General features: G+C 46.7%; 2 protein-coding genes across 2 annotated transcripts in view; one reads left to right on the top strand and one right to left on the bottom strand.

Annotated features, from left to right (window-relative positions):
• Nucleotide 1: 1 nt before the first annotated feature.
• Nucleotides 2-9620, top strand: BNIP3 (BCL2 interacting protein 3). Its single transcript, XM_064464428.1, has 6 exons — nt 2-169; nt 2834-3017; nt 4181-4265; nt 6603-6709; nt 6817-6966; nt 8635-9620. The coding sequence occupies exons 1-6, from the start codon at nt 133-135 to the stop codon at nt 8684-8686; spliced, it is 615 nt and encodes a 204-aa protein (XP_064320498.1). The 5' UTR covers nt 2-132; the 3' UTR covers nt 8687-9620.
• Nucleotides 9621-14805: 5185 nt separating this feature from the next.
• PPP2R2D (protein phosphatase 2 regulatory subunit Bdelta) overlaps nt 14806-27904 on the bottom strand; it is a 29546-nt gene continuing 16447 nt past the window's right edge. The window contains exons 4-10 of the mRNA XM_064464427.1: nt 26604-26769; nt 24787-24899; nt 21923-22100; nt 20891-21055; nt 19269-19438; nt 19088-19179; nt 14806-16974 (exon numbers count right to left, since the gene is read on the bottom strand). Of these exons, the coding sequence (XP_064320497.1) occupies nt 16695-16974; nt 19088-19179; nt 19269-19438; nt 20891-21055; nt 21923-22100; nt 24787-24899; nt 26604-26769 (1164 nt within the window). The 3' untranslated portion in view covers nt 14806-16694. The remainder of the gene's footprint in view (nt 16975-19087; nt 19180-19268; nt 19439-20890; nt 21056-21922; nt 22101-24786; nt 24900-26603; nt 26770-27904) is intronic.

Genomic DNA, 27904 nt, shown 5'->3' with positions numbered 1-27904 from the left:
TCCCGCCGAGCGGCGGGCAGTGCGCGTCCTGCTGCGTCTGGGTGCGCAGCACCGGGGCCTGCGTGTCCCTCCGCCGCGGCGGCAGGGCCGGACCGGGCAGAGCAGAGCAGCGCAGCGCAGCGGAGCCGCGCCATGTCGCGGCTCAGCCCGCAGGAGGAGAACCTGCAAGGTGAGGGTGTCCGTGTCCGTGTCCGTGTCCGTGTCCGTGTCCGTGTCCGTGTCCGTGTCCGTGTCCGTGTCCGTGTCCGTGTCCGTGTCCGTGTCCGTGTCCGTGTCCGTGTCCGTGTCCGTGTCCGTGTCCGCTCTCCCTCCGTCGCTGGGTGCCCGGGCCCCGCGCGGCGCTGAGGCGGGCGGCCGGGCCTCCGCCGCCCCGGGCCTGAGGCGAGGCCGGGCTCCGGCCGGGGCCGGGGCCGGGGCCGGGCCGCTCCGCCCCGGGTTTCCCCGCCGCCGCCCCGTGGCCGCGCATCGCCCCGGCCGCGGCCGCTCGCCGAAGCGCCCGCAGGGCTCCGGCCGGCGCGGGGGCGCGCAGCCCCGGTGGCACGGCCGGGCCGGGCCGGGCCGTAAGGCCGCGCTGTCCCGGCTGCGCCGGCCCCGAGGCTTCGTGCCGCGGTAAGCGCGGCCCCTTCGCGGCCGCGGCGCCCGAGGGGAGCCGGGCCGTCGCGCGTCCCGGCGTTCCGCGGAGCTCGGAAGCAAACGAGCCTCAGCAGCGAGGGCTGCGTGCCGCTTGCACGGTGGCGTTAGCAGTTTCAGGAGACGTTCTCATCTTTCTGCGGAATTTCGCTTTCTTGTTTCCAGGTTTGAAAGCCGTATATTAAGAAATTAAGATGTCCAGAGCTGATCCAGTACCTCTTTTTAATGCTAACCCTGGGTTGGAACATGATATAAGATCATTGCCTTCAAAAATCCTTCCCCACAGCTCGGTCTGTTCGGTTTGCATTGCCCTGTTACACGTGCTCTTACCTGTTTACGTTTCCAACTTCATAAAAATACAGGTTCGTTATCTTTAAATGATAATATAGCAACCCGTTCTTAGCGCAGTAGCACAGCCTTAATCTCAGGAGTGTCTAAAAGGAAAAAAGAGCAAGAAAAGGAAACGTGCAGAACACGGGTCCTGTGGTCCTTCTGTTATAGCCTTAATCTTCTCCGTGTTTTACCGCGCGCTGGCCGCGCTGTGCCCAGGTAGGGTCGTTTGCTGTAGGAAGCAGTTAGCTTTGCCTGTGGTGCTGCTGGCGGTCGCAACGCGCGCGAGCCCGAAGCAGTACACATCGTCAGGGCGAGAATCGCTTATGGCCACGTCTGTGATGGCTCTAGCGCAGCCCGCGCAGTGTGAAGGTGTTCTGCTTTTTTAAACAGAGGAGCGGGAGGCGAGGTGGGATGTGCGGAGGGGCAAGGGCACGTACGCTCAGAGCTGGCCGGTACTGTCAAGGTAGCTGGAGCCAGAGCTCCTTTTGGACACCATCTTAAACTTCAGTGGTTGTGATCATTATTGGGTAACAACTTGAGCTTTCATAAATCTGGGGGGAAAGAGTAGGGAAGGGTTTGTCTGGGTGTAAACACATACCCAGACACATACCACACAGGGTCACGTGGAGGGGAGGGAACACAAGCCAACCAAAACAACGGAACAGTTGTAAAGCAGAAGAGGCTATCCAGAAAAACGTTGCTTCAAAACTCGGTAACCTAGTGTGCTTCTGTTCAAAAGATCTGGTGGTCGTCTGGCTTTTCAGAAGAGAGAGATTAATGTTAATAATGCAGGCCAAGCAGTTCGGCTTTTCATTCTATTTATGAACGTTCAATCTTTTCACAGCTGGCGTATCTTTCTTCACTTGACATTTGTATTTCGCACTAGATCTCCGCCTTGCTGTCTCCCCTTCTGCATACCTCTAAAACAGCTCCTTTGTCCCTCCTGCTGTTCCCTTGAACGTGGTTTACTCCCGGGCTCTGCCCGAGCCTCTCCTGCCCCAGAGCAGGAATGCTTCAAACACTCTGTGTCACCGCCGTTCCTTGCTTATGGCTTAGGCGTCCTTTCCACTGCACTCTCCAAAACTCGGGGCTTCCGCCTGCCCTCCTGCTGCTGCACTTGCTGTTCTATGTCTTGTAAACTCTTTGGGGATGGGCACGATACATCTGTCTGCTCTGATGTTGTTTACACACGTGAACGTGTTCCATAGGTAAATTCCACTGGCATTCATGTAATTCAAAGATTATCTGTCCCTTGAGCTGACTTATAAATGAGACAACAGATACAGGTCCTTTTGTGCATTGGTTACTGCTAGCCAGAAGAGAGTTGTTATTCAGTGCACTCTTAAAAAAACAAAGCAACATGTGACTGTCCGTGTTAAATATACTGCGAGCAGCAAACACATGATCTAGTCGTTGCCACATATCCTCTGTTGCTTAACAGCAACACCTAAAAATGCTCCCTGAAAAAAGACTAAACAAAACAGTTCTTGGAGTCTTGAGCCTAAAATATTTTCAATAAATGAATAAATAGACTTCTGGCAGAGAAAGTCCTTGAGATTGTTTTATTTGGCTACCACCTATGTTGAACAATAAAAATTAAACATATCCTGAAATAAAAGGACTTCAGCTGCAGAAAGAGACACGCTGTACTGACCAGCTTCCCAGTTCTGAGAGAGTTCCCAGCTCGCTCACAAAGCGCCCCCGCGTTTTGGCATTTCAGCGTGTTTATTAGCCGAGGTGTCAGTGCTGGTACTTCTGCGTGTCGTACTGTAATGCCACGCTGGGGAGGATCAACAGTCTCATGTTTTACATGCCTTTTACGCAAAACCACTTGGTTTACTCTGGTTCTGTTTTCATTTATGCCAAGCAGGTTCCTGGGTAGAGCTCCACTTCAGCAGTAACGGAAATGGCAGCGGAACTGCTGCTTCTCCGGCGAGCCAAGAACAAGTGCCCGCCTCTATTTCCATTCACAACGGTGACATGGAGAAGATACTCCTCGATGCTCAACATGAATCTGGAAGAAGCAGTTCAAGAGAAAGTTCACATTGTGACAGGTAAACAGGATGCTGTATCGTGAGCAAAGGAAAGGTCGCTGTCACACGAAGCCACGTTTCTGCCCAAGGGGCAGAGACAAGTGCAGAAATGCTTACGTACGTGTGTGTATATCCTTATGCGCGTGCGTATACACGCATGTGGAGAGGAAGAGATAGGAAAATTTCATATTTAAAGGATTGGTATTTAAATACTAGAGTAATGCTTGGGTAGAACCCTGTCCTGAAACCAGAAGGAAGTTACAACAGAGGAGAGGACTCTCGAAGAGTTCTCACACCTCATGAAGATGCCATCTTGGGGTGTTGGTGTAGCCTGATACAGAAGTCCAGCAGCAGCAGCCGAACTTCCCACGGGCGTGCTGCTTGTGTACCGGCAGCAGCCTCGTTCTGGCAAATCAAACACGCCGGGGCCGCGTGGGGCTGTCGCGCCGGAGGATCGGCCCTTGGGCAAGCGGTGTCGGTGCCGCTCCGAAGGGCGTGTAGCGCTAAGGCTGCTGCCTGGAACAGGAGCGTCAGAGAACGGTGGCAAAAAGCAACCTGTGGTTTGTGACGAGGTATGGCAGTGAGTAGTTCTAAGGTAATTTCTAAGGAGTTGTCCGACGTCTGGTTTACAAAACATAACAGATTTCTAGAATTATAACACAACAAAACAACTTATGTCTGATGCAAATTGCCAGTCAGTGTTGTTAATTCATTTATTTGATTTTTGATGGGCTGTGAAGACTGCAGCCTAAGGTTTATTTAAAAAAAACCAAGGAGCTACAGGGTTCAAAATAGACAGTTGGCTACAGAACTTCCCAGCCTTCTCTGGCTAGTTTGAATTCAAACCAAACCCTGCTTTTATTCATCATTTGCTGCCCATTGTTACTTACTAACTAACGCGGGCCAAATCGTACAGCCTCACAGGCATATCTCCGCGCTGCTGAAAAACAGCTCTGTGCAGCAAGCTTCTTGGCAGATTGTTAGAAAATCAAAGATGAATTGAATACGATGGCCGCATTATATCACCCATTGGGAAATTAATGTCTTAAGTTAGGGCCAGGGCACTGCAGCTCTTCAGGAGAAGCGTGCATAAGCTCATTCGCTAGCTTCTTGTTCATACCATAAACAATGTCATGAAAAAATTTAATGAGTTCTTTCTTACTTGCGTTTCTCTTTTTATCAAGCCCTCCTCGTTCCCAGACACCTCAGGACAGTCACCGAGCTTTGGAAATAGAGAGTCACAGCAGTGGAGAAAAGAACAGCTTTCAGGTAAAAATCTCATCTTGCTTTGGGAGGAAGAATTTCTTCCTCTTGTTGTTCGAAAACCAGCATTAGGAGGTAAGAGGGGACGCTGCTAATGCAGAGGCTTAAATAATTTAGTAACTTAGAATAATCTTTGCAGAATCAGGCTTTGTGTATTTGAATCTGACTTGCATGGATTTTTTTTTTTTTTTAATCTCTAATGTGAGATTTTTTCAGAAGGATTTAAGTGCCCTAATCTATTGTCTTTTAAAATGGCTGGGTTCTCAGATGTCCCTTCCTAGCCACAAGCTGAAAAGGCCAACCTGCAGATCCTACAAGTAGCTTTTAGGAAAAAAGATAATCCGGAAGATAATCACTGCTCTAGGCTTCGAGAGAGCCAGAGTCAGCACCTCGCTAGGCCTCCAGCTTCTGGTGATCCGGCGATGTGTCCTCTGTCGTGGTTTCTCTGTCCTGTGCAGCGGGCATTGTTGTCAGTCGAACAGATTATGAGACGAGGTGTACAGGAAGCGCATCGATAGGGCGGGCACGTACGTGGCGGTACAGGCGAACCTCAGCGTTCTCTGGACGCCTTACGGTGCTGAAGTTTCCTCTTCCCCCTTTGACTGTCAGCTTGGTACGTCTCATGCGTCCCCCACGATGAAATTCTATTTAAATGCGCTACCACCGGTGCGTTGGGAATTGAGAAAGTGAATTTGGCAGCAGCAGGAATTTTTAGTCACTTAAACGTGACAGTCAATGACATACGCTTTCAAAGCGCTGCCATAGCTTTATGATTCCGTTCTTTTTTAACAACCAGTAACTAGCATTTCCACAGGCTGCTTTGAAAAGCTCGCTGTTATTTCTCATTTGATTTTGTACGTTTGTTTACGTACTTGCAAAGAAAATTAGTAAATACATTTGAGAAAAGAGTGGGGGAAAAGGATACTGTATATTAAGCATGTTGTATCAATTTATAGCTTACTGCATGATGACAGGCTAAAATATTAAGTCTTCACTGTAATTAGGTACTGGCTTTAATATGGAAAAAAAATTGCTTACAAAACATCTTGAGGAGTGAAGTATCAACAGTGTTCCTCTGCTCTTCCAAAGACTTGCTCTGTTATCTTGGGTAAATCACTCTCCCTGCGCTGTTTTACATACAAAGTGATACTGTTTTCTCATTAAATTGAAGTATATTCCGTGCCTGTGACTAATTCGTACAGGGTTAGCAGATAGGGATTAGAAATCAGGATTATATTTCACTTGGGGCCTCTGCATGAAAAGAAACAGTGATGTATGACAAACTGGCGAAAGCTGCCAGCCCTGATGGTTCCTCCTGCTCCAACGGGGAGTGGCGTTCCGTTAATTCTAGCAAGAACTTGGGATCCTCGCATTTTACTTCAAAAAACCTGATTTCTTCCAGCTCTTCCCTTTTTCAGTTACTGTTGTTTATCACCTGCAGCTGGGTGTGCGCTGGGTATTACCATCTCGGGGGCTCCCTGATTTCCTTGGCTGCCTCTGTTAGCTCATGGATTATCGTTTTCTGCCCAGTGTTGCAAACTTTTTAAAACAAAGGCCGTGTGTTCGCTGTTTATACGGTATTTAACCTTGCGGGGTTGCAACTTCATACAGTTGCTAAGTTATACAGCTGTATCAATAACATGGATGAAATCAGTTCTCAAAATTACATGAAAAGTGCTTGGTCTCATTGCCTCATCCTTTATCTGAAACTCCCCTTCATCTCTACAGCTCCTACAGGAGCCTAGCTGAACAAATTCCCACCTTTAGCTTAGCTAAATGCATTGCTGGAAATTAATTATTTTTATTTTATCTTTCCAGAAAACGCTTCATGCTTTTAAAGATCATTATTTAGACTTTGAGAATAAATAGTCAAAAATTAGAAAACCATCAGAATTCAAGTTGCTGGGACAATTTTATTTCCGTTCTTCAGCGTGTATGTGCGCACATGTAGCTATTTTAATCCTGTGATCAGGCAACACTATTTTTGGCGCAAGACCTTGGCTTCATTTAATGCACACGTATTAAGCGATAAACTCTATCCTTATTCAGCATTAATGCTGTGATTCACTTGAGGACAGGACATGGATATGGGATACAGTCTTTTCCGCTGAAATCCTCCTCTGGAGACAGATCTCCCTCTTCCCCCCATGTTTACCTGGGATCTAAATACTTCGATACAAGTGATGTGGAGAGGCCTCAGCGGGAAGAGCGGGGAGAAGGGGGCCTCAGGGGTAGCCTAGCCTGAGGTCTTAGGTGCGGAGCAGGAGCTTTGGTTTGCAGTAAGTACTAACTTCCTACCTGTCCTAGTCCTGAGTACTGGTTGGTGATGGCTCTTTGTTTTAGTCTGAAGAAGATTTCCTTGAAAGGAGGAAAGAAGTGGAGAGGCTGCTGAAGAAGAATGCGGATTGGATATGGGACTGGTCCAGCAGGCCGGAGAACATCCCGCCAAAGTGAGTGCTGCCAGTGTTTCTGGATGAACTCGGGTGCAGCTTTTACTTCCACACGTCAAAATAGGTGTCTGTTAACGCTGTGACTGCCTTTTCTTCCTCAAAACTAGGGAATTCCTCTTCAAGCATCCCAGGCGCACAGCTACGCTCAGCATGAGAAACACCAGTGTAATGAAGAAAGGGGGGATATTCTCAGCGGAATTTTTGAAGGTGTTTCTTCCTTCTCTGCTTCTGTCTCATTTGCTTGCCATTGGACTAGGGTAAGTTTAAAGTAAAGAAAAAAAAAAAAAGGTAGATTTTTTTTAACCTGCTTTCTCTGAGGCCTAATCCTGACTCCCGATTCCCTCTAAAAGATGAGTAACGCGCCTTTCTCGTAGGCAGGGGGCAGGTAGCTAGTCAGGAAGCGCTCCCCACTTGTCTGCTCGTGGTATTGCTGAATGTACCAAACCTTCCTTTTCTGCTTTTCCCGCTAGTTGAGAACCTTTCAAAATAACTAAGGGGCAGTGAAATTAGGAGTTATGTACATGAACTATAGTCACACCTACGCAATGCTTGGTTCCATTGGAGATCATACTTTTAATCTCACAGCTAATTGCAAAGGGAAAAGATACTATTTAATATATTTTAAAATTACACTCACGCCTGGGAGGGACGGAGGAATTGGTTTTCTTTAGATGATTTAGGGATTAGATGATCCTTCTCTGAAAACAGTTACAGGGCCCAGACTAAAGGGAAGAGGTCAAGTGCCTTTTGGTCAGGATCAGCGTTTGCCTGTGCCCGAGCGCGGCAGATCCCTTGGTATCAGCGAGGAGCGGTGGGGACCCGGGCACGTCCGGCTGCCCTCGCGCCGGAGCACGCTGCGCCGCGCGGGGGGCCGGGGGAGCGGGCAGGGATGTTCCGGGGCGGCGACGCCTGCTTGCCGGGGAACCTGCCGTCGTTAGCTCTGGCCCTGCCCTTTCTCTGCTCGCTGCCTCGCGTGAATCCTGAACCTTACCAAGGCCACGGAAGTTGAAAGTGAGGGGGAGCGAGAGATTGAGGGCGAGAGCCGGGCTCTGCGCACCTGCAGGGGCTGGAAGGAGGGACAGCCCGAATCCGCTGTGGCCCCTGCCGTACGCGTCGCTTGGGGTGGATGAAGGCACACCTTGTCCTCCTGTGCAAAATCAAGATCTCAGCCACGTCATGCTGTAAAAGTGACGTGAAACTAATCTAACTCCTTCCAAAGTTAAAATGAGCAACTGCACAAGATAGAATAAAAGCATAATGGCATTTTCCGTTCAAAATGAACACAAGTTTGGGGATGACCTGGTCACTTCCACCACTGCTGCAGATTTGCATCTTTCCAGTTCCGGAATGAGTAACAAAGTCCCATCTTCAAGGAAGCGTTTAATGTGGTGTCAGTAAAATAGTCACACTTCAAAATACGGGTTTCTTTAAGCTACAAGAAGTACGTGGACAGACGACACAAGGTAGGGCAGCTGTGGAAGTGTGACCAGCTGGGAAATAACGGCCAAGGAAATGGTGAGAAGTACACAAAGGTGACAGTAAAATGAAAGGTTTACAAATTTCGGAGGTATTGAGCAAATAGAAAACCTTCAGATAAGAAAAGGAAAAAGGTAATAAAACATCTGACTGGGAAACCTCCCGAAGCAGGGTGTTCTGGCGAGCCCCGTGCTTGCCTCCCGCTCCTGAAGCTGAACAGCTTCCACAGAATTGTCCGGGTCTGGGAACTCGGAGCGTTATTAGACAAGGGTGCGCACAAAGCACAACCAAAAACTTGAGTTTCACAGTAGTGGCTTGATTTGCCGCTCAGTTATAGCTGTCGCTGCTGCTCCTGCTGACGTAACCGGTAACCTGGGGGGGAAATAGTGTTCCTTTGTGCGGTACGTTGCTTGCGTGACGCTCGCTGACCGCGTGTTCTTGGTCCTCAGGATCTACATCGGAAGACGCCTTACGACCACGGCTTCAAGCAGTACATTTTAAAGGCACCTGGAATCTAGCTTCGAAGCAAAGAAGATACTCATCTGGGAGGGGAGGAGGTGAACAGCAGAACCGTCCGAGCAGGCGAGGAGCGCCTGCTCGGTGTGTGCGTGTTGTCAGCGTTGTGCTCCCGCTTTAGTGAGAATGGGAAAGGGGACGCTGAAGCCGACGTGCCACACGTCGTCTTCTGGGTCAGTGCGTAGCGCTTGTCTCGGGTGCATTAACGTCCGTTACATTGCCTTGTGGTGAAGTACCTTCGAAAATTAAAACAACTTGATGTTTAAAAACAATCATAGCTTCAGTATAGCGATTGTGATTGAGCTGGTGTTCCTCTAAGCTGCTGTTTCTTTATACTTCATAGATGTGAATATCCGTCACTGCTGCTGTAATCACGACACTAAGGGATTAGCCCACAGCGATGTGTGGCCTTACGTATCACGTACGGGAGTTCCCGATTCATACCTCGCTCGGGGCCGTTTCTTCCTCCCACAGGTTTTGCCTAGTTCCCCTTTGCGTTTGTGTGAGATGCGAAAGGTTGGGAGCCCCTGGGAGGAGCTCGCGTGCGAGCGGAGCTGCCGTCGGGTTTTGCTAGGTCAGAGTGCGACGCACAGCAGCCTGAATTAAAATGTGGACTTTAGTGCCTGATAAATAGCTGCTTTCGCAAAGACGTTTGTTCAGCTCCCCAGTTGATAGAAGCTCCTTCTCTTGTATCTACTTGCAGACTGTCGCTTCTCAGTCTTTTTATCTGTAAAATATTAAATTTGCATCTCACATTTGCCTCATCCTTGTATAGAGTTAAGAAAGGGTTGCTTGCTTATTTGTTTTTACTAATGGAATGCCTTTTCAGTCAGTGATTTTACCTTATTTAATGAGAAGAAAATGAATGTTTGCCAAAATACCATGTTTTATATATTTAAATAAAAAGGTTCCTCGTGGATTCAGAGTTTCCTCGTTCCTTTGAACGCAGCTGACAAGGTTCTTTGCCTTTCAACAAGAGTTTCACGCAGGTTACTGACTTCCATAACTGACAAATACGCGAGGCATTTCTAGAGAAAACAACTTCATTCTCGGATACGGCTCAGCTGGGGGTAGGAGTCACTCAGGTAACAGAAACTCACCCCGAAACGCGTGTTCTGCTTCGTACCGTCGTCATCGTTTAAAAGTAAAGGTGCTCCTGCTTTATCTTTGCCCCTGTTTATGAGGGTTTAGAGGCAGTTACACATGTCACTCTTAGTCATTCTTAATTTGTATTCATTTTAATTACCATTACATGCATAATTATCTCTGAGGATCTGATCCGACGCCCTTGATCTTGCAGTGGACGAGTATCGTTTCACCAGAGCTTTTCGGTGCGCATGCGCAAGCCTGGCCTACTTCTCCTGAAGGTACCAAGCAGAAATATTTTGCCCATTTCTTTCACTTATTCCAGAAAATCAAAGATAATAAATACAGATACTTGTTTGGGGGGTAGCCTGGACCGTGACTCACCAAGAACGCAGCAGCGAGGCGTGCTGGGGGATGCTAACGCTGTACTCGCTACGGGAGCGCTGACTTACACAAGTATGAGACACCCGTTAACGCTCCATTTACCCACGTTTTTAGGATCAACAGGCAGAAAACCTCGTCGTCAGCCCCCGCCCCCTGTATGTCCATCACATGCCCAAGGATTACCCGTGTCAGAAAAAACAATGTGTGACCCACCCTAAACATTCATCAGCAACTTGACTCAGAGCTTTATGTTTATTGGAGCCGTTCTCGGGCTGCGCTGAGCCAAGCTGAGCCGGTGCGTACGTAACAATTACTTTTAACGCGATTGAAAGAAGCAAAGTTAAAAAAAAAAAAAACCCCAAACCTCTTCATCCTGGTGCCATTAAACTGGCAAAATATTTGACGTCAGTACCGCGTTGTTGCTCAAGGCACTCCTACAGAGCAACATCAGGTTTCCACGGTCAAATGTTGGCCTTTTGCCTCTGCGTTTTCCACTTTTCCACATTGATTTCTGTAACAGATGCCTCACACAGATTTCAGAGTTATCAATTTTTTAAAACAGCTTTAAACTGCACAGGCCTCTCTAAAGCCATGGAACCAGTGGAAAAGTAGTCAGAGAGAAATACAAATACTAGAAGAAACAGCCTAGAGCTGCCGTAACACACTGGCTAGTGACAAAATTTGCACTGAAGCCTCTAAGCCCTTTGATCCTCGCAATTCATACCAATGGAAATGGAAAAGTCAGGTCAATTTTGCAACTAAACTTATTTTCTTAAAGTAACAAAAACCAAACCAACCCACCAAAACCCCACAGTCAGCATAAATAAGCAACATTTCAAGTACAGCACTCTTCCAGTCCAAGGAGAGACGAGCAAGTATAACTGATTAGAACTGACTTAACGACCCTCGTTCCCGTGCCAGGGGCTCAGCGGGGGACTGGAGCGAGTCCCTTCCACCGGGGTCACCCCTCCGCGGGCAGCCGCAGCCCGAAGGACGGACGGGAGGACGCCAGCCCCGGGCACAGGGCGTGCACGGCATCGCCCCTCGGGCACCACCACGGCAGGTCGTGATGCTCGGCCGCAACAGGAGCTGCCTGTTGGGAACCGGCCTGGGTGGGACGGGGAAAACAACCCCTCGTGGGGAGGAGGCGTCGGAGCGCCTGGCTTTTGGCGCCTCGACTCACTGGAGCTTTAAGAGGCTGAGAAGCTTCATCACCCTCCAACACCGCGGGCAGTCACAGAGCCGCTTCTCCAGCTCCCCGCGGCCGTGGCTTGGCTGCGGCTCCGATGCCGGCGCTGGCGGGACCGCGGCTGCCCAGGCTCACGCCACCCCGGCAGCCACGGGGCTGGGAAGGGGGCAGAGTGGGGACGGCGCTGTGGGAAGACGGTTCACATGAGACAGAGGCCTGGAAGGTGAACTAAGTCCTAAGCACATGGATGCTGCTGGGGCGGTGCAGAGCTTCAGCTGGAGCACAGGCTTCGGGAGGCAGCCAGCCCTATTCAAAGCCGAGCTTGTCAGGGTCCGGTTTAGCACTTTCAGGCTCGGCAGGCTCATGCCAGCAGCGGCCGGCACAGGGCAGATGGAAAGCTTGTGTACTTTTGTGCAAGAAATATGTTCAGTGAAGTTGTGGCATTAGAAACTTACCAAATATTAAAAGGAAGTCAGGAAAGGATTGCTATGGATCCAGGCATTCTCCGACCTCCCGTGCAAGCTGTCACCAAAGGCTCTCATGGGACGCTCCAGAAGCCTGCCCTTGCTCTAGAGCAGCCATCAGTTTGTTGCAGTCCCTACCTGGGTTTAGAGCTTTGCATTTCTGTGTGCTTTGCTTTACTACTGGAACGTAATCCTTAGCAGCAACGAGCAGTCTCAGAGGCCCAGCTGATGGCTCTGGGGCACACGGGACGCGTTGCACATGCTGTCTGTAACCGCAGAGGATGCCGTGAGGATGGCCAGTGTCCGGGCAGGCTCAGCGTACAAGGAGCCGGCAAAGGTCAAGAGAGAAGCTCAGCTCTAACACTGCAGCCTTCAAGGATGCTACAACAGAGGGGACTAGCTGCAAAACCAGTTTCTGTTCTCTGCAGACTCCACTCAGCCTGCACTGTGCGAGGAGGACGAGGAGGTGATTTACTTCCAGGAGCCGCTTACCAACACCGCCCGGAGTGGCGCAGACTCCCAGGCCAGGGATTGCTCGGCAGCACAGGAGCTGCCTCCCCACCGCAGCCAGAGCACGGGGGCCCTTCAGCTGTTTCAAGGCTTAACGAAGGTTCTTAGCGCCGGTTCTGGACGCACCACAGGAGCTGGGATCAACCTCGGTGTTTATGTCACAGGTGAGTTGAGCGGGCCAGCGCTGGCTGCGGCCAGGCAGCCCGCAGGGGTGGGAAGGGCCGGCACTCGCCTGCGGGGCCGCGCTCCGCACCCGGGCACGACACCCACGTGTGCACGCACAGCCCAGCGCCGGGCGTCGAGGAGGAGCCGCACCCGCCTTTGCTCCGAGTTACGCCTCGCTCTTCGGAGCGGCTCAGACGCCAGGTAACCATCACTCGGAGCAGGGAAGAGTCAGGCTGCGTCCTCTTACCCCACCGGATCAGCACGGGGCTCTAGTCTGCCTGTGTAAACCCCCGGATGCAAAGAGCAGGACGCCAAACACCCGAGCGCTTTCCCTGCGTCGCGCGGCGGAGCCCGACGCCCGGCCCTCCCTTCCCCCCACGGCGGGTCCGGCAGCAGCCGTCTCGCTGCGTTCTGATCCCCTTAAACGTTCACCCAAAGCGCCAAGCGGGGCTCCTGCTCCTGACCGCGGGCCACCGGCCCAGCCGGATACCCGGCGGCTACTGGGTTACAAATTCCTGCTCACGAGGCGACGCTCGCTCGTCTTCCCAGGTCCCACCCGTGGGGCCGGGGGATCGACCCCCAGCCCAGCCCCCGGCCCCCAGAGAGCGGCTGCCCCAACAGCCAGGAGGCAGAAACCCTGCGGGAGAGAAAAAACCTGACCCACCCTCACTAGGTTTTATTTGGTGATGCAGGGGCGAGCACCGCTCCCCGGCCCCTGTAATTCCAGGACAGGGCAGTTCCACGGGAAAGTCCTGCCAGGGAGCCTGGAAGGTTACTTCATTTCTAGGGACAGCCTTGGGGCAGGGTACAACACAGGGCCTTTCGTTAAACGCTTGCTGGAAACAATTTCTCTGACTTTTGAGCCTAAAAATAGCGTTCTAGCACATAACGGGTGAAGCACCAGGTTAGTGTGAAGGACGGCCGTCGCACGGGAGAAGTCACAGACCCCACAGAGCAGGGTCCAGGGCGAGGGCTGGAGCCCACCCGCTCCCCGCTGCGACCTCGCTCCTCAGCCCCAGCCCATTTCATTTCCCCGGGAAATTAGAAGTACCGATTAAGTGCCTGAACTCTTCGGAAGCACGTTTTATTTCTTCAGGCTGTAAGATGTGCTCCAGCTGCCCCCACCCTCCCCTCGCTGGGCGCGGGCCGCGCACCCCCCGCCCCGCAGGCCGGCGTCCCAAGGAGCACGGCCGCCGGAGCTGATCATCCCCCGACACCAATTCCAGGTCCTGCTAGCCAGAAACCGCTGGGCATCGACGCCGCAGCCCCCAGCCCAGCCCCCAGCCCAGGGCTGTGTTTATACACCCCCGCCGCTCCTCACTTCGCCTCACCGGAGCTTCTCCCGGAGCCGCCGGCCCTTCCGCCAGGAAGCCCGATTCTCTGTGCGCGAGTGGTTGTGGCCAATGTAAAATGACAACGGAATTCAGAGTTTAATCTTAAATCCCATTCCTGCCCTTTCCAAAGCCACCGCCGAGAGGAAGCACATGACCTCAGAGGGTGGCTCGTCCGCTCCCAGTGCTCTGCCGTCACGTAACCGGCGATTACGGGTCTCTCAGACGCTGACTTTCTGCTCAGCGACACTTCCAAACACGTGCACGAGTCCCACAAAGTGGGGATTAGCGCAGAACCCTCTCAGGCTCGCTGACACCGTCGCTGATGCGCGACGCTCACTTAAGCCCGGATTAACTGGGCATTAAGGATTCATCACACCAAAATAAGCGACCGTTCAAAGCAAGCTTCGGCAGGCCCCCCGCCCGCCTCCAGCCGCCCCCGCAGGCAGCGAGGCCCGGGGTCGCCCCGCGGAGGGGGACGGGCGCGGGGGTCTGGCCCTCCGCCCGCCAACGCGTCCCTGTGAGACCCTCCACCTCCCCGATGCTAAGCCCTGGGGGCACCGCACTGGTCCCGCAACTCAAGGGTGCTTTGGGGAAAATATCTGAAAAAAGCAGTGATTTTATCAAATCGACAATAAAATCTGTTTTTAGATACAACGAAATGATAAAAAATTTCATCAATCATCAAAAACTATTTAATTGAAAGTGGTACAAGCAAATCATATTTTATATAATAGAAGATTTCATCATCTCCTTTTTCTTTTTACTCATATTCCACTTACATTTGCTGAAAAAATAGATCAGAAATAGACAGCACTAATATATTCACTGAATATGAACAGACAGCTTTCCGAGTTAGAGGTATGACCATTCAAAAACTAACCATTCAGAACGGAAATACAAACAATCTCCCGGTCGCCTCGCTTGGCCAGTCATCTCACCAACGGAAGAAGTTGCCAAAATACACAGCGCGAGTCCAGGTAAACATTTAAAATTTATTAAACTTTTTGGTCAAAATAACTGAACAATATGTACAATCCCATTGTATTAGCTCTAGTACGTAGTTTAGGAACAAGGTCAAACCTAATGCTTCAGTGACCCGCAAGTTCCACATTTCAAGATTTTTCAAATAGTGTCACAACCAATATACAGTATAAGTTTTTTGTGTGTTTTTTTTTTTTTTTTTTAATTTAAACTTTATTTGTAGAACCTCAAAGTTAGTTGTACTCACTAGCTTACTGTGAACAAGAGTGGCACTCTATGGACATCAATCGGGAGGGTAAGAACGGAGACATTTTGCTCTTGCATACGCAGATCTGATTCGGTAATCAAAATACACCTTCATTTTAAGAACAACGGAGTGTAAACCACACCTCTGTATTTCCTCTGGGAAGCTCAAGGGACCTCGTTTTTCAGAAAGGTTCTCGTTTGCAGGCACATTTCGCGGCGCGCGATGCCGAGCTACTCGGTGCTACTAAAACGTGCTGCAACAGCTTCAGGAACCGCTTCGCGCCCCGGCTAGTCGAGGGCGAAGAGAAGGTCGATGCATTTTAGGCCTCTTTGGAAAAAACAAACGAACACACAGAACAGGTACCTAAGGCTTAAAAAGCAAAAGTCAGCCAGCGCAGCGCTGGAGCCGAGGCGGCAACGCCGGCTCGCGGCCGCGGTGTCTCCCGACGCCCCCGTGTCGGAGCCGGACCGCGCCGCGCTGCTGCTTGGCGTCAGAGAGAGGTTCGGTTGGTTCCTTTTTTGCTGGCCTGAACTGCAGTGTGAAATACAATATATTATGCCAAATATTTAAAATAAACTTTATCTTCATGACAAATACTAAAAAGGTTAAAAAAACATAATGCACATAAGGCATGTCTAACATTGAGAGGCATCAGATAAACTGAATTTTTATCTTCAAAGAAGAAAATTTGTTAAATGTTGTTTTCCCTCCTGCGCAAGGTGGTCGCTTTCTGTTAAGGCTGTGGATGTCTATAGTCTAACCTTTTCGATCTCCTACTTGGTACACAGATAGCATTTTAAAAAAAAAAACCAACAAAAACAGTGCAAGTGAAAGTAAATGACAATTCCATGGAAACTCTAGATTTAGAATTTGAAATACTACACAAAAAAGTTCATATTAGTCTGCCAAAAAAATCCATGTTTTGGGGCAAACGTTGTGAAACCTGCCCATCAGAATTATTTTGCACAATCTCAGTACATGCAATAAAAAAGAAAATAAAAAGACTGAATACATACCCTCAGATTTAAAACCGCTTTTTATAGTTTGTTATTTTATTAAGTGGTTTACACCAGAAGGTGTGGTTATAGATACAGTTGGTGAGTAAATATTCATGGAAACCTGTCTACGAACCCAACTCAAGACCTACCTAAGTGCTCAAAGGTAAAAACACCTAAGCCTAGATACAGGCCAGAGGAGGAATGTTTACAGGCATCAAGCACAATATATGTTTTGAAAGGCCCAAATATTACAGCAGAGAGAGCGCGCGAGAGATAGAAATTACGTTTCTATGACAATTTTTCCTCTTGGGTGTTAAATTTTTGGTCTATAAACTGGAAAGGAAGGCTCAGACTTAAATAAATACATGTTTTGAGTATTGGCCTTATCGAGCACTGTCCATCAGTTCTGCCTCTAGAGGGTCTCTCCCAGAAAACTGCAGCTGACGCTCCCCACCCCCGCTGAAGGCAGAACCACACCGTGAACTCAAAACCCAGGCCAGATCCTCTCCTTTACCTAAAGGGAAGTAAGTGCATCAATGTTCTTCACTGGTAGGACAACAAGGCCTTCTCTTTTACAGATAAACAACTGAGCGTAACTATGCAAGACGACGACTCTGTCCTCAAGTAAGTCATCTTTAGTTAATTTTGTCCTGGAATATATACAAATTATTGGTGGCAGCTACAGCAATGATGTTCTCCATGGGATGCCATGCTGTATGAAGAATCTTCTTGTTGAAGTCCAGACTGTCAACGCTTATTTCATCCTTCTTTCTTTTTCCGCCTGTACACACTTTACGCGGCTTTAAGATGGCACGAGGTTTGCTGCTCTCCCTGGATGCTTCTAGAGTGATATCCCGTCGTGTGTTCCGGTCAAACATTCGGAAGAAGTTGTTGTACGATCCCGTCATGATAGTGCTGTTTGAAAGCGGAAGAAAGGCAGGTCTCGTTAGGTTTCCAGACACGGCGTTCCTCCCCCACCTTCTCCCTCCCCCACCCAGAGCGGCCGTCGGCGCAAGTGCACGGCCAGCGCGGGGCATCGCGCTCCCTTCCCCCGACGTGCACCTTTGCTCCATTCCGGTTTTGGACTTCAGCCACCGGTTCCTCTTCCAGGACCTCCCCTCGCCCCCCTCCCGCCGCCAGCCCTCAGCACCGGGCTTATGCTTTACGTCCTAACGCGAGCAAAGCGCGTTTCCCCCGCTGTGTTATCGCGGGGCGACGAGCGCCAGGGTGGAAGCAAAGCCACTGTGAACTGCTTAATTTCAGCCGACTGTCACAACTCAAAGTGCCTTCCCTGGCACCGGGCACGTGTTCACCGCGAGCACGCCAACGGATTTACTGCAAAAAAATGGATCCTGAATCAGTAAAAGAAACCCGTGGTGTGAGTGCCTGATGCAGCCCTGCGGGAACAATTCCGAGCTCCTGCAGAGTCTCAAATTTGCTTTTGAACGAGGTAGAAAAAATTTGCATGTGAAAATGCTTTTGTATATCTAACTTCCAACAAAGAGCTTGTTTGTAGCTCTCACAAAAGAATATGCTTGAAATTGAGGCTGAGCCGTTCGTTATTTTCCATACTGGACGCTCATTTCTGCGGCTTGGAACTGGAAAAGCCATTCCCCACAGGGCAGAAGTCCCACGGAGGGGCAAAGTCGCAACCACCTCAGCCTCGTCGTCTTTATTTGCTGATACACATAGTCCTCACGGCATTAACAAAGCCACGACTAGGAGACTGAGATGCCACTACCACAACATCTACCGCTCAGGCTGGGCCAGGGAGTGCACCGAGGGAAAGGTTTTTTTTCTTTTTCAAAGGGAGGTGAGCATCACCATTTCTGACAACTTACGTTCTTATGTAAAGGGAGGTTACCTTGCTTTGACTTTTTTTTTTGTTTGTGTTTTTTTTTTTTTACGCCTCCAAAAAAGTTTGACTGGAGTTGCTTGACAAAACCCCACAGAAATCAGGTCAGTCTCCTTGCGTTTAACTTAGGGAAAACCATACACCTCTTATTTTACATATTTTGTTTCAGATATTGTAAACACTGCTAGCAATTTTGTGTGTTATTTTGTAAACTGATGATACAGTACGATTTCTCCCCTCTATAACTCAAAGCCACTTGCAAGCCTGGGCACCAGCTTCCTTACGACATCAGTAGGTAAGCGGCACGCAGCGGCACGTGCCATCTCAACCCTCGCTGCAACAGCAACGTAGGCAGGTTTCACTTGTTCTGCTGACTCCTGTCAGCTTACGGGATTTGACTTCCCTGATCACTGCTCCATCTAAGCTTGTGGTGGATCTACTGTTTGCCAATATTTGATAAGATTTAGGCCAAAGCCTGTTTCGCAGGCTGGTCTTGTTACTGTCAAATCAAAACCGACACCTTTTCACTCAGCAGCTTGCAAGCAATTGGTGGCAGGCAAGTCACTGCTGTAGGTATTTCAGAGCGCCTCAAACTCCTACAAAAAACTAAGGAGAATCCCCGAGGCAAGCCAGCACAACGCATCCAGATGGAAGATTCAGATCTGCCACGATCTTATCCACGGGTTCTGAAAGCATTTTAACAGGTGGCTAATATTACCACAGCTGGTGAGTGCCACAGCCCACGCCATGTGCGCCAGCACAGTGCCTTTGCTCTCCAATTACGCTTCCACAGCTTGCAGGCAAGACGTGCATTTCCACTGTTTGCAACAAGTATGAGTAATTATCTAACACAGTTTATCTTTTTTAGCCTACAGAAAACACGGGAAGGAGGTTCGGTTTGCAAGGCCATGAACGCGTGTTCTTGTACATGCTTCAAGAATGAAACTGAGCCACATTTTCATGTCTTGAAATGGCCAGTCTTGACTATGTAAAACTTCAACAATAATTCGTATTAGAAGGAAAGTGACACGCAAAAGTTTATTCCAATTCTGCAGCTGGAGGGTGGAGGATTGAAGAATGAAGTGTTCTTGCCAAAAAAACCCCGAAACAACCAAACCCAGCTGATTTGAATGTAACCAATTACATCCTTAACACAACGAACCCCCAGCTTACCTATCAGAACCGTTCCAGCAGCATTCAAATTTGTCAAAGATGCAGTCATTTTCGTAAAGGGAACAAAGCTTGCTTCGAAGATACTCGTGAACCTTTTTGGAACATTTAAATTTGCATTAGATATAAAGAAAGAGAAGAAAAGGGAAAGGAAGGGATATTTAAGAGAACTTGAACACCATACTTGATATGTCTCTACAGGCCTGTTTTCCATATTGAGGTCCCACACTTTAACAGAAAGGTAGTCTCTTGTCATCATGTATCGACCACTGTGACTGAATTTTACATCAGATATTGATGATATTATTTCTGAAAAAAATGATCTGCTGCTAGGATCTTCAGGTTCTTCAAAAACTGCAGATAGAAGACAATTACAAATGAAACCAACACCACGTTTTACAGTTTCAAACGTTTTTTGGTACTTGGAAAACTTGAAATCAATATAGTAGTTTCTTTTGAAAGAAAGTTGCTGTTAAATGCTTTTTAAAAATAATCTCTTTTTAAACAACGCTATGCTCCTAGTCATCAGATTGCTAGGTGCCTCTCCAACAGTCTCAGCTGGAGCACAGCACCAGCAAACTACAGTCCCCAGGTCTTAGGCATGAATCAGAGGAAAAGTTAAAAAACCAGCACATGGGTACCGAAAACATTGCAACTGGTCTACAAATCACGTCGAATGAGAGCAGATGACAACACCAGCACCCCAAACACGCTATCTTAATGCATGACCCCTGCTTTTTGAGACTACTGTACAACATACTTTTCCTTAGATCTGAACAAAGCTGTACAGCACAACCCACTGAAATATTAGTATCTACCCTTGAAATGCAGTTTGTATGGTTTTAGAAGGCAGATAAAGAAACACATTATTTAAATTGAAGAGTCAATCTCTGAAGTCAACGTTTCATGACACAAGCTACCCAGAACTATTGATTTCATTTTTGAACAGACCCCTTTTAACGGGATGTTATTCAGTGACAGGCAGTTAAAAAATAAAAGTGCTTCTAAGAAATTTAATGCAACACTAAGTCAAACAGATGAAGCGGCCTAGCATTCTACATTGCCCAAGGCACAAATGCTTCCTTCCAACAGGAAAACCTTATCTGCACTCTAGAAAGCTTACCTGCAAATATCAGTACGGTAGGTTACCCCACAGGACTAGCACTACTAAGAAGCCACAACTATTGCAGTAGCGAGCAAGAACAAGAGGCTGCGTGCAGGGCACAGGCAGTTCTCCTCACGGCTTCAGTAGAAAAGCCTTCCTCACCTACATAAGTTTACGTGGCTCAGCAGACTAAAGAGCATCCACCTTTCACCCCTGCAAGCTCGCTTCTAACGCAGGATGTATTCTTAAGAATTAGTTCTACCCTAGGAGCTGCAAATGGTGACAAAGTAAATGGATTCTGGCAGCATCAGCCCAGTTTCTAATGCACAAAGGTGAATAAACTGCCCTGAACTGGCATTTGATAAGCAGATACCTTTGAGAAGCACCAAGACTGAGTCTGGACAGAAGACAGGTCTCACTGGTGCCAAAAGCACTTGTTCCCATCAGTTTATGATGCATAAATGGGTAAACAGGAGCAGAGTCAGATCGTCAATTGTCTCATGCTACACTTCTGCTTGTTGGTGGCCTAGAACAAGACAATTAACATGTTCCATTCTACAAAACCGCTACCCCTTACCTTGTATGCTCTTTACCAATAAGCAGAACGTGGTACGTTTATTTACAAGCAGAACACCTACGCACTCTATCTTGCAGGAAAACAGAGCAAGAAGGCCATGAGCCAAAGACGCATCCTAACTTACACTTCGAATGCCTGTCACAGAGGGCTGAAGAACGCATGTCACAGAGTCGAATAGTTCCTTTGCTACTACTGTAGACAAACACGTTACAGTGATGAGGGTGGAACTCTGCGGCAGTAATCACTTCTGTCAGCTCCTCCATGTTAGCAGGCTTAATATCTACAATATCTGGGAAGGTTTTTGTAAAGACATGTAACAATTCACATTCAAATCACTTCTAGAAGATAATTATTAAAAAAAGTTAAAATACAATGCAAAAAACCAGGGTGAGATCTTAATTTCTGCGGTGTGCAATCTACACAAAGTAATGCGACCTGAGTAGATTTAAAAATAAATGAAGTCTAGATTTTACAAATCAACTTTAACAGATGCTGGCGATAATTTCAGACTCCTCTCAAGCCTCCTTCTTAACGCTTCCTACTGAACATACTTCACCTATTTACCTAAAGGTTTAGAAAACTTGCGTACGACCCATTTAATATTTAGTATTTCTGCAGCTTTTATTTCCCTGCAGATTTGCCCATGCAGGACACACTGCTGGTTTGGGATACACAGGCTTGCAAAGAGATTTGAAAATTATTTCTGCTGTTAATGATATAATTTGACATGGAAAAAAATAAAATGTCTTCAAGAGAAGTGTCACTTCAACAGTTAAGAGTCCTTAAACTTTGGAAAGAAGCATCTACCAAAACAAAGAATCTACTTTTCAAATATTTCAACTCTTATTTACATTGACTGAACTCCTCAAATAAAGGATGCTCCCAAAATTCCTCAATTTCCATTTAGAAATCGAACTATCTATGATACCTCTACTGGCAGTCTTCCACTGAAAGAATGCTGGTGCCCAAGAATAAAGGAATGAATGAGAGCATCCTGAGGCCCGCTTTCACTGTATTAAACCTCCAGATTTTAAAATCTGGTATTTTAATCCCTAGATCCAAACACCTACTATAATGAGTAAAATAAAAGTGATTCTCTTAAGCATACACAACTTAGATGTGCCCCAGTGTTCACAGAAAACAAAAAAAAGGATACTAAAACTTCTATCTGTGATTTCTAAATGCCATAGGTTAATTCTCAGGTCATCTGCAGAAAGGTATGTTTCATGATCACTATTTACTGAAATAGAGTTTATGTGATAAGTATGTGCATTCGCAAATATCCTTCTGGGACTCGCTTCTACCATTAGGTCCATAGGTTTCAATATTGGCACCTGAAACATGAAAAAGAAGAGTCAATTTTGGCATAAAATTTATTTCTGCTTCAGAAGATACTAATTAGTTGCACACCACAAATTTCTGTTTTGATTTAGTGGCTAAACACTTCCCAAATTCAGTGAGCAAGGAAAGTAACCAAACAGCCTATGAATGCTGACTCGGCATACTACCAACACAAGACCTCAGGCACCGACTTCTGCAGAAGCTACCTGTCAAATACTGCCGCTTTGTACCCCATCCAACAACAAAACGGTGTACGTTTATAATGATGTTAGAAGAGTATGTTGATTTGAAACAAGCGCTTAAAAGTGACCCCCATATCTTGGAGGGGTGCTTGTAAAATTGGTAAGAACAGTTTGCAAAGAAAATCCCCACTGAAGAGTCATTAGGATTTCAGGAATGCCTGGACACCCTATTTCCACAACTAGCTGATCTGAAGGCTGACATAGTTTGTCAGGGTCAAGTGGATTAAGCTTCCCTCCTGCTCCTTCTCGCCTACCAGCTAGCGATTAGTTTACGGTTGCCCAAGGACGACCTATGCTGTTCCAGAACATACAATTCAACAGAACACTAACATCATCTAACCAAGAAAAAAGTTATGACAGTGTCCAAGATAATCTTGTTTTCCTGGAACAAGAGACCAATTAATCCAAGAGCTCTGTAATTGCTTTCACCATGTTTGCAACTCACAGTCTGTTTACATCAAACTGCAATGATTAAGATTAATCCATTGCTTTTTATTAGGCAATTTTCCTATCTCACCACGTGAGTGTTCCTAGCCTTGAAAATGCGAAAGATGCAGCTCTGAAGTGCTGCTGCTCCTCCATGCCTGCTTCTTTATAAACAAATGGGGATTATATTTCTGTAATGAAATATGCAAACAAAGCCCATAAAAGCCCAAGGTACATATACTCTAGATCTCTAAAACCTGATCATTTCAGCACACGGAGGTAACTCTGGGCAAGGTTTTTTCCCCTTCTGCCAATCGTTGCTCAGACTTGGTTCATTCCATCATCTCTTCCTAAGACACAGTGCCTGGAAGGGCTGCAGCTCAGCCCAACCTTCCTTTCCCAGAAAAGCAGCAAATTTATACAACTAACTTTTGAGAGAGAGGTTCTTGCTTTCTGTTGCTTCCCCTCATTCCGCTCGATGGTTCCTAAACATATTAGTGTTTAAAGTAGCTGCTAGCGCACTCCTTCGGTGATACAGCCAGTACCGGGTAAAACCCTCAGGCCACATTCTGGACTCTCCGTGTTCCCGGACGGATAGCCTGCTCCCACCAAAGAGCAAGGATGTAGAGCCCAAAATTCTACCTCTACCTACTTTTGGGCTAAGGCACTGCATCATAACTTATTTCCTTGTTTTTAGATGTTTTCATTAGAATGCTCTGTCAGATCTTGGCTCCCACATGCTGAGTAGGAAGACACTTTGCAGAGGAAGAGGATATCCTCTCCCAACGTGATTATGCATCATATACCTAAAGCTTCAGTTGAATGTTCAATTTAAGCAAAAGCAAGGCAAAAACCCACAACTGTCGGGAGCAGCATTGGCTTTGAAAGTAGTGAGAGCCTCAGTTCGACTCCTATTTGTGGTAACAACATTAAAAAAAAAAAAGGAAAACCCCAACCCGACATGTTTTCATTTCCTGAGCTCCTGCATCAAATGACCCCAAGCCTGGAGCACTAACACTACCACTACATCACTGTGCAAGTGGAGAAAATGTCAAGGTTATTCAAGTATATGTTAGGTTTTCCAAATGCTCAGAACTTGCCTCTAACAGAAACACCTGCTGCCTAACCCTAGAATACCCAGCACCCCGTTTCAATTTGGGTCTTGTTCTTAGAAAAAAGACTGAACAAATTTGATATGAGCAATATTGAGGGGGGAAAAACTATTATCAATACAACCAAAACCAAGTTCTTCCTAAATTCACCGTGGCACGGGCTGTAAGCCAAACAGCAGGACCCCCTCTGCCCGACTCTCAGAGCAGCACTCGGGGGGGATACCGGGGCTAACCCGGGCACCCACCGCACCGTGCCAGCGAGCAGCACAGGCACGTCAGCGCTATCCTCTGCTGAATAGCCGGGGCCGGGAAGAGAAGTCACTATGCTACGGGTCTCTGAAATAAATCTGTTCCCTGCACTTCAGGTTGCACTAAGACATCAGACTATTTTAAGAACACAGCAGGAGGAGTCCATGCTTTCTATGAACCGAGTACAGAGTAGTGCAGCCCCAGACACACATACTCCAAAATTCTGCTTTTTCAGGCTGGAGCAACAATATTTTGTTTTATTTTATTGCTGTCAATAAATTAGTATAGCTCTTTCTACAGTCTGAATATACTGAGGTGGATGAAGGCTGTCTAACAAAATATTTTAATTTTACAAAACAATTTAAATTTAAAATCCATTTTAAATATGCTAAGATGTTCCAAGAAAAAAACCCCAACAAACTATCAGAAAGCCAATAATGTAATATTATAATAATGAAATCTTGCCTCAAGTTTTCCAGAGGAGCCTTATTTAATAATTATATATGTATAATGAAGTGTCTTTTCTTCTAAGTTTTCAACGACCCTGACCAAAGCATCATTTTTGATCTACGCATTTCAGTTGACAACTTCAGTGATACAAAGGTAGAGAAGTACATGCAAAAACATGAAGTCAAAGATCAGGAACATACCCGTAGTGCTGTGATTCTGAAAGGATCCCTAAGTCTTCCATCTTCATCTTTTAAATTATAACCTTCGGCTCTTTTATCCCTTTCACTTATTTTCCATAACTTAATAGTTTTATCTAAAACCAACAAAAATTCACATGCTTGAGAATGAATTAAATTCAAAGTAAAATCAGTAAATAATGGAGTCAGTAGAGTGGATATTATTTATCTCTCTAGGCTTCCACTGCTTGCAACAGAGTGGACCTGCTGGAACCCTTTAAACAACAATGCAATATGGAGTGCAGCCCTCCCTACCTACACTGGGAGTACTTTGCCTTCAGCTATATTGTTTAGCAGAATTGATACATGAAAACCAAACAAAAAAAATATACCAGACATGCACTTGGAGGATGTGGATGGGAAAGGCATGAAAATATCAGTAAATGGAGAGAAAAAAAAGATGGTTTCCATTTTAACTCCAATGTAATGTTCAGTCTGAATAAAGTGCAAGTTTCTGCCTGACCAATAAGGCCCCATGAGCACCATTCACCAAAGTGACCCTTCACAGGGAAAGTTTCACACACCAATTACCACAATTTACCATAAACCCTGGACGACTAAATTATTTTGACAGATAAATGACTGGGGGGGGAGATCCCCACAAAACCCCACACCCATAAACACTAACTATCTTAAGGAAAACCAAGCGTGTCCCAGGTGTCTGCTAAGAGGCAGCCAAAGGCAGTAAGCGAGAACAGGACTGCCCCGTTATTTCTGGGTTCGTGGCCGAAGGCAAGTACTTCCCAGGGCTTGTTAGGGGAAGCCTTTCCAAGCGCAGGAAGCTCAGCACGCACCAGGAGTGAGATCCTTAGCTAACTGGAAACAAACCCCTCCTCACCAAACTACTGCGAGAGTTTAAAGACTGCTTTAAGTTTAGTAAGACTTATATCAAAGTAAGATTATTTGAATTTCAAGGTCCAGTAGACAGAAGTTGCTCCACTTTTAGAATTTCGCATCGCAGGTAGGAGATCAGCCCTTAAAGTCATTTAAGTACAAGGCAAAAAAAGCAATCCAAAACCTGTTAGGAACAAGTGCATTCCTCCAACACTAAGAGCAAGTTTTTCCACGCACGGTTCTGCATTTACATTTACAGCTTGCTCCATGATGCATCAAAATGAAACAGAGCTAATACTCATACAGGCCTAATAGCCCCTACCAAAATACTGGAAAAAAAATATTAAAAAAGCCAAAGTGCATGAAAACTTGTCATTTCCAACTTGTAATTTATGCACTGCTTTTATGTATTCTAAGGTACGCAGTGAAAACGGTATAAAGGTACTCCTCCCAGGGTGACTGTTGTATTTTAAACAGTTGCTATTCAAAGCACACATGATATTTTGGTATTGGAAAAGCAAAAAGAGCATTGTAACCACAGCGTTTCAATTTCAAGTGCTTTTATTAAAAATTCATCTGGGATTAGACAAAAAAATCAGTTTCAAAACGGGGATAAGGGAGTCAAATTCAGACTTCTGCTACAGTTCAGCATGCTGGGAACCTGTTTATACCAAAACCATAAAGCAGAGTAAGAGGAATGTAAGTTGATAGCGTGGTCGGCTATAGAGCGTAGCTCTAACTACACCTATTCTGTTGCTGCTTCCCTATTTTTACATTAATAAATCAGTAATTTAGAGTATTACAATCAAAACATATTTTGCACGTAATTGGATAAGACATTAAAACAACCCCAAAACACTCCAGAAAAACCCCCGCAAGTGCATGACAGGTGAGATAGTATTCAAAAGACATAAAAAGTTCTTTATGCAAAAATAAAGCATCCTTACCATTTGTAGACAGCAGGAAATGAGCAGCATTCTGTTGTGGTAACCACCTAATTTTATTAATTTTTTCCTCAATTTCTAGACTTTTCAAGTAGTCAAACTCAGGTTCATGACTCTGAAAGGTACTGTAAACATTATATTCTCCCCTAGAATGAGGACGGCTTTTATTCTGCAAGGAAACATAATATTTCTTGAAGCTGATGTTACTTGGTTCATTAGAAATTGTACATACAAACTGATGAGTAGAAATTGTCAATTAGAAAGTAAGCTTTTTACCACAGATCTTGATGAGTTTTACATTTTTAGTCTATGATACCATAGCTCATTTACCATCAATATAGTGCGGACTTCCTTTTTAAAAATGTATTGTTATATATAAACACGCATGTACTCATAGAACATAACATATTATAGCCCTTTAGAGAGGCACGCTGTCCACAAAGGAGTTCCTGCGTTTCCTTGGAAGAGTTCTAGGCTACGCTCCCTCTCCCAAGTGGTTTCAACAGAATTGGAGCAGAGAATTTTGCTACATCCTAAATCCTAAACCACCAACTCCATGTGATTAGTTTCTGCCCTTCATCTAGTCTCTATTCCCCTCCTTTTCCGAAGCTCTTTCCTCTAATCACCACAGTATGGTCATAATGTGGGGTTTCCAGACTAGAAGCTAGATGTTGAAGGACAGAAGACATGGAGTAATTAAATATGTTCTTTTATAAAACCACGATTGCATGAAGTCGTTCTGCTGAAGGGACAGCAAGATCAAGTATGAGCATTAGATCTAGCTCCTCTCGTACTGATTTTACAACATGCTGTGCCCAGCCTATACCAAGGCTATAATTAAGCTTTGACCTTTTTTATTATAAAAAATTGAAGGCTGGAATTACCACATTTTCATCTAAGCCACTCTATATTGCTCACCATGACATACCAAAGACAATTACAAATACACTACCAACACTCACAGAAGACCCCTTTGTCCTACCCTCATCTAGTAGATGTGACAGCAAGGAACAAAGATCAAAGTCACAAGTATGAAGAGATTTGCCGCATCAAGTTTGAGGCAACCAGTTATCAGGCTTTTCAGATACGTTAGTGTTAGGGAGTGATTCACATTTGGAGAACAGCCCCACGTGTGGAGCTGCGGTGCCCTGACCTCTGAAAAAACAAACTCCCCAAAACACCACTGGGAGTCTCTCTCGGGAAGCAGCAAGTCACACACTTGCAGAGGCAGGCGAGAGTCGGTGCAGGAAAAGCTTAGCCAGCCCAGTGACTAGCGGTACGTTACCGTGGAACGGCCATAGTGC

The sequence above is a fragment of the Phalacrocorax carbo genome, chromosome 12 (assembly GCF_963921805.1).
Source record: "Phalacrocorax carbo chromosome 12, bPhaCar2.1, whole genome shotgun sequence".
In the NCBI taxonomy this organism is placed as follows: Eukaryota; Metazoa; Chordata; class Aves; order Suliformes; family Phalacrocoracidae; genus Phalacrocorax; species Phalacrocorax carbo.
Note: the sequence above shows the minus strand (reverse complement) of the source record. Positions and strands in the feature narration are given on the sequence as shown.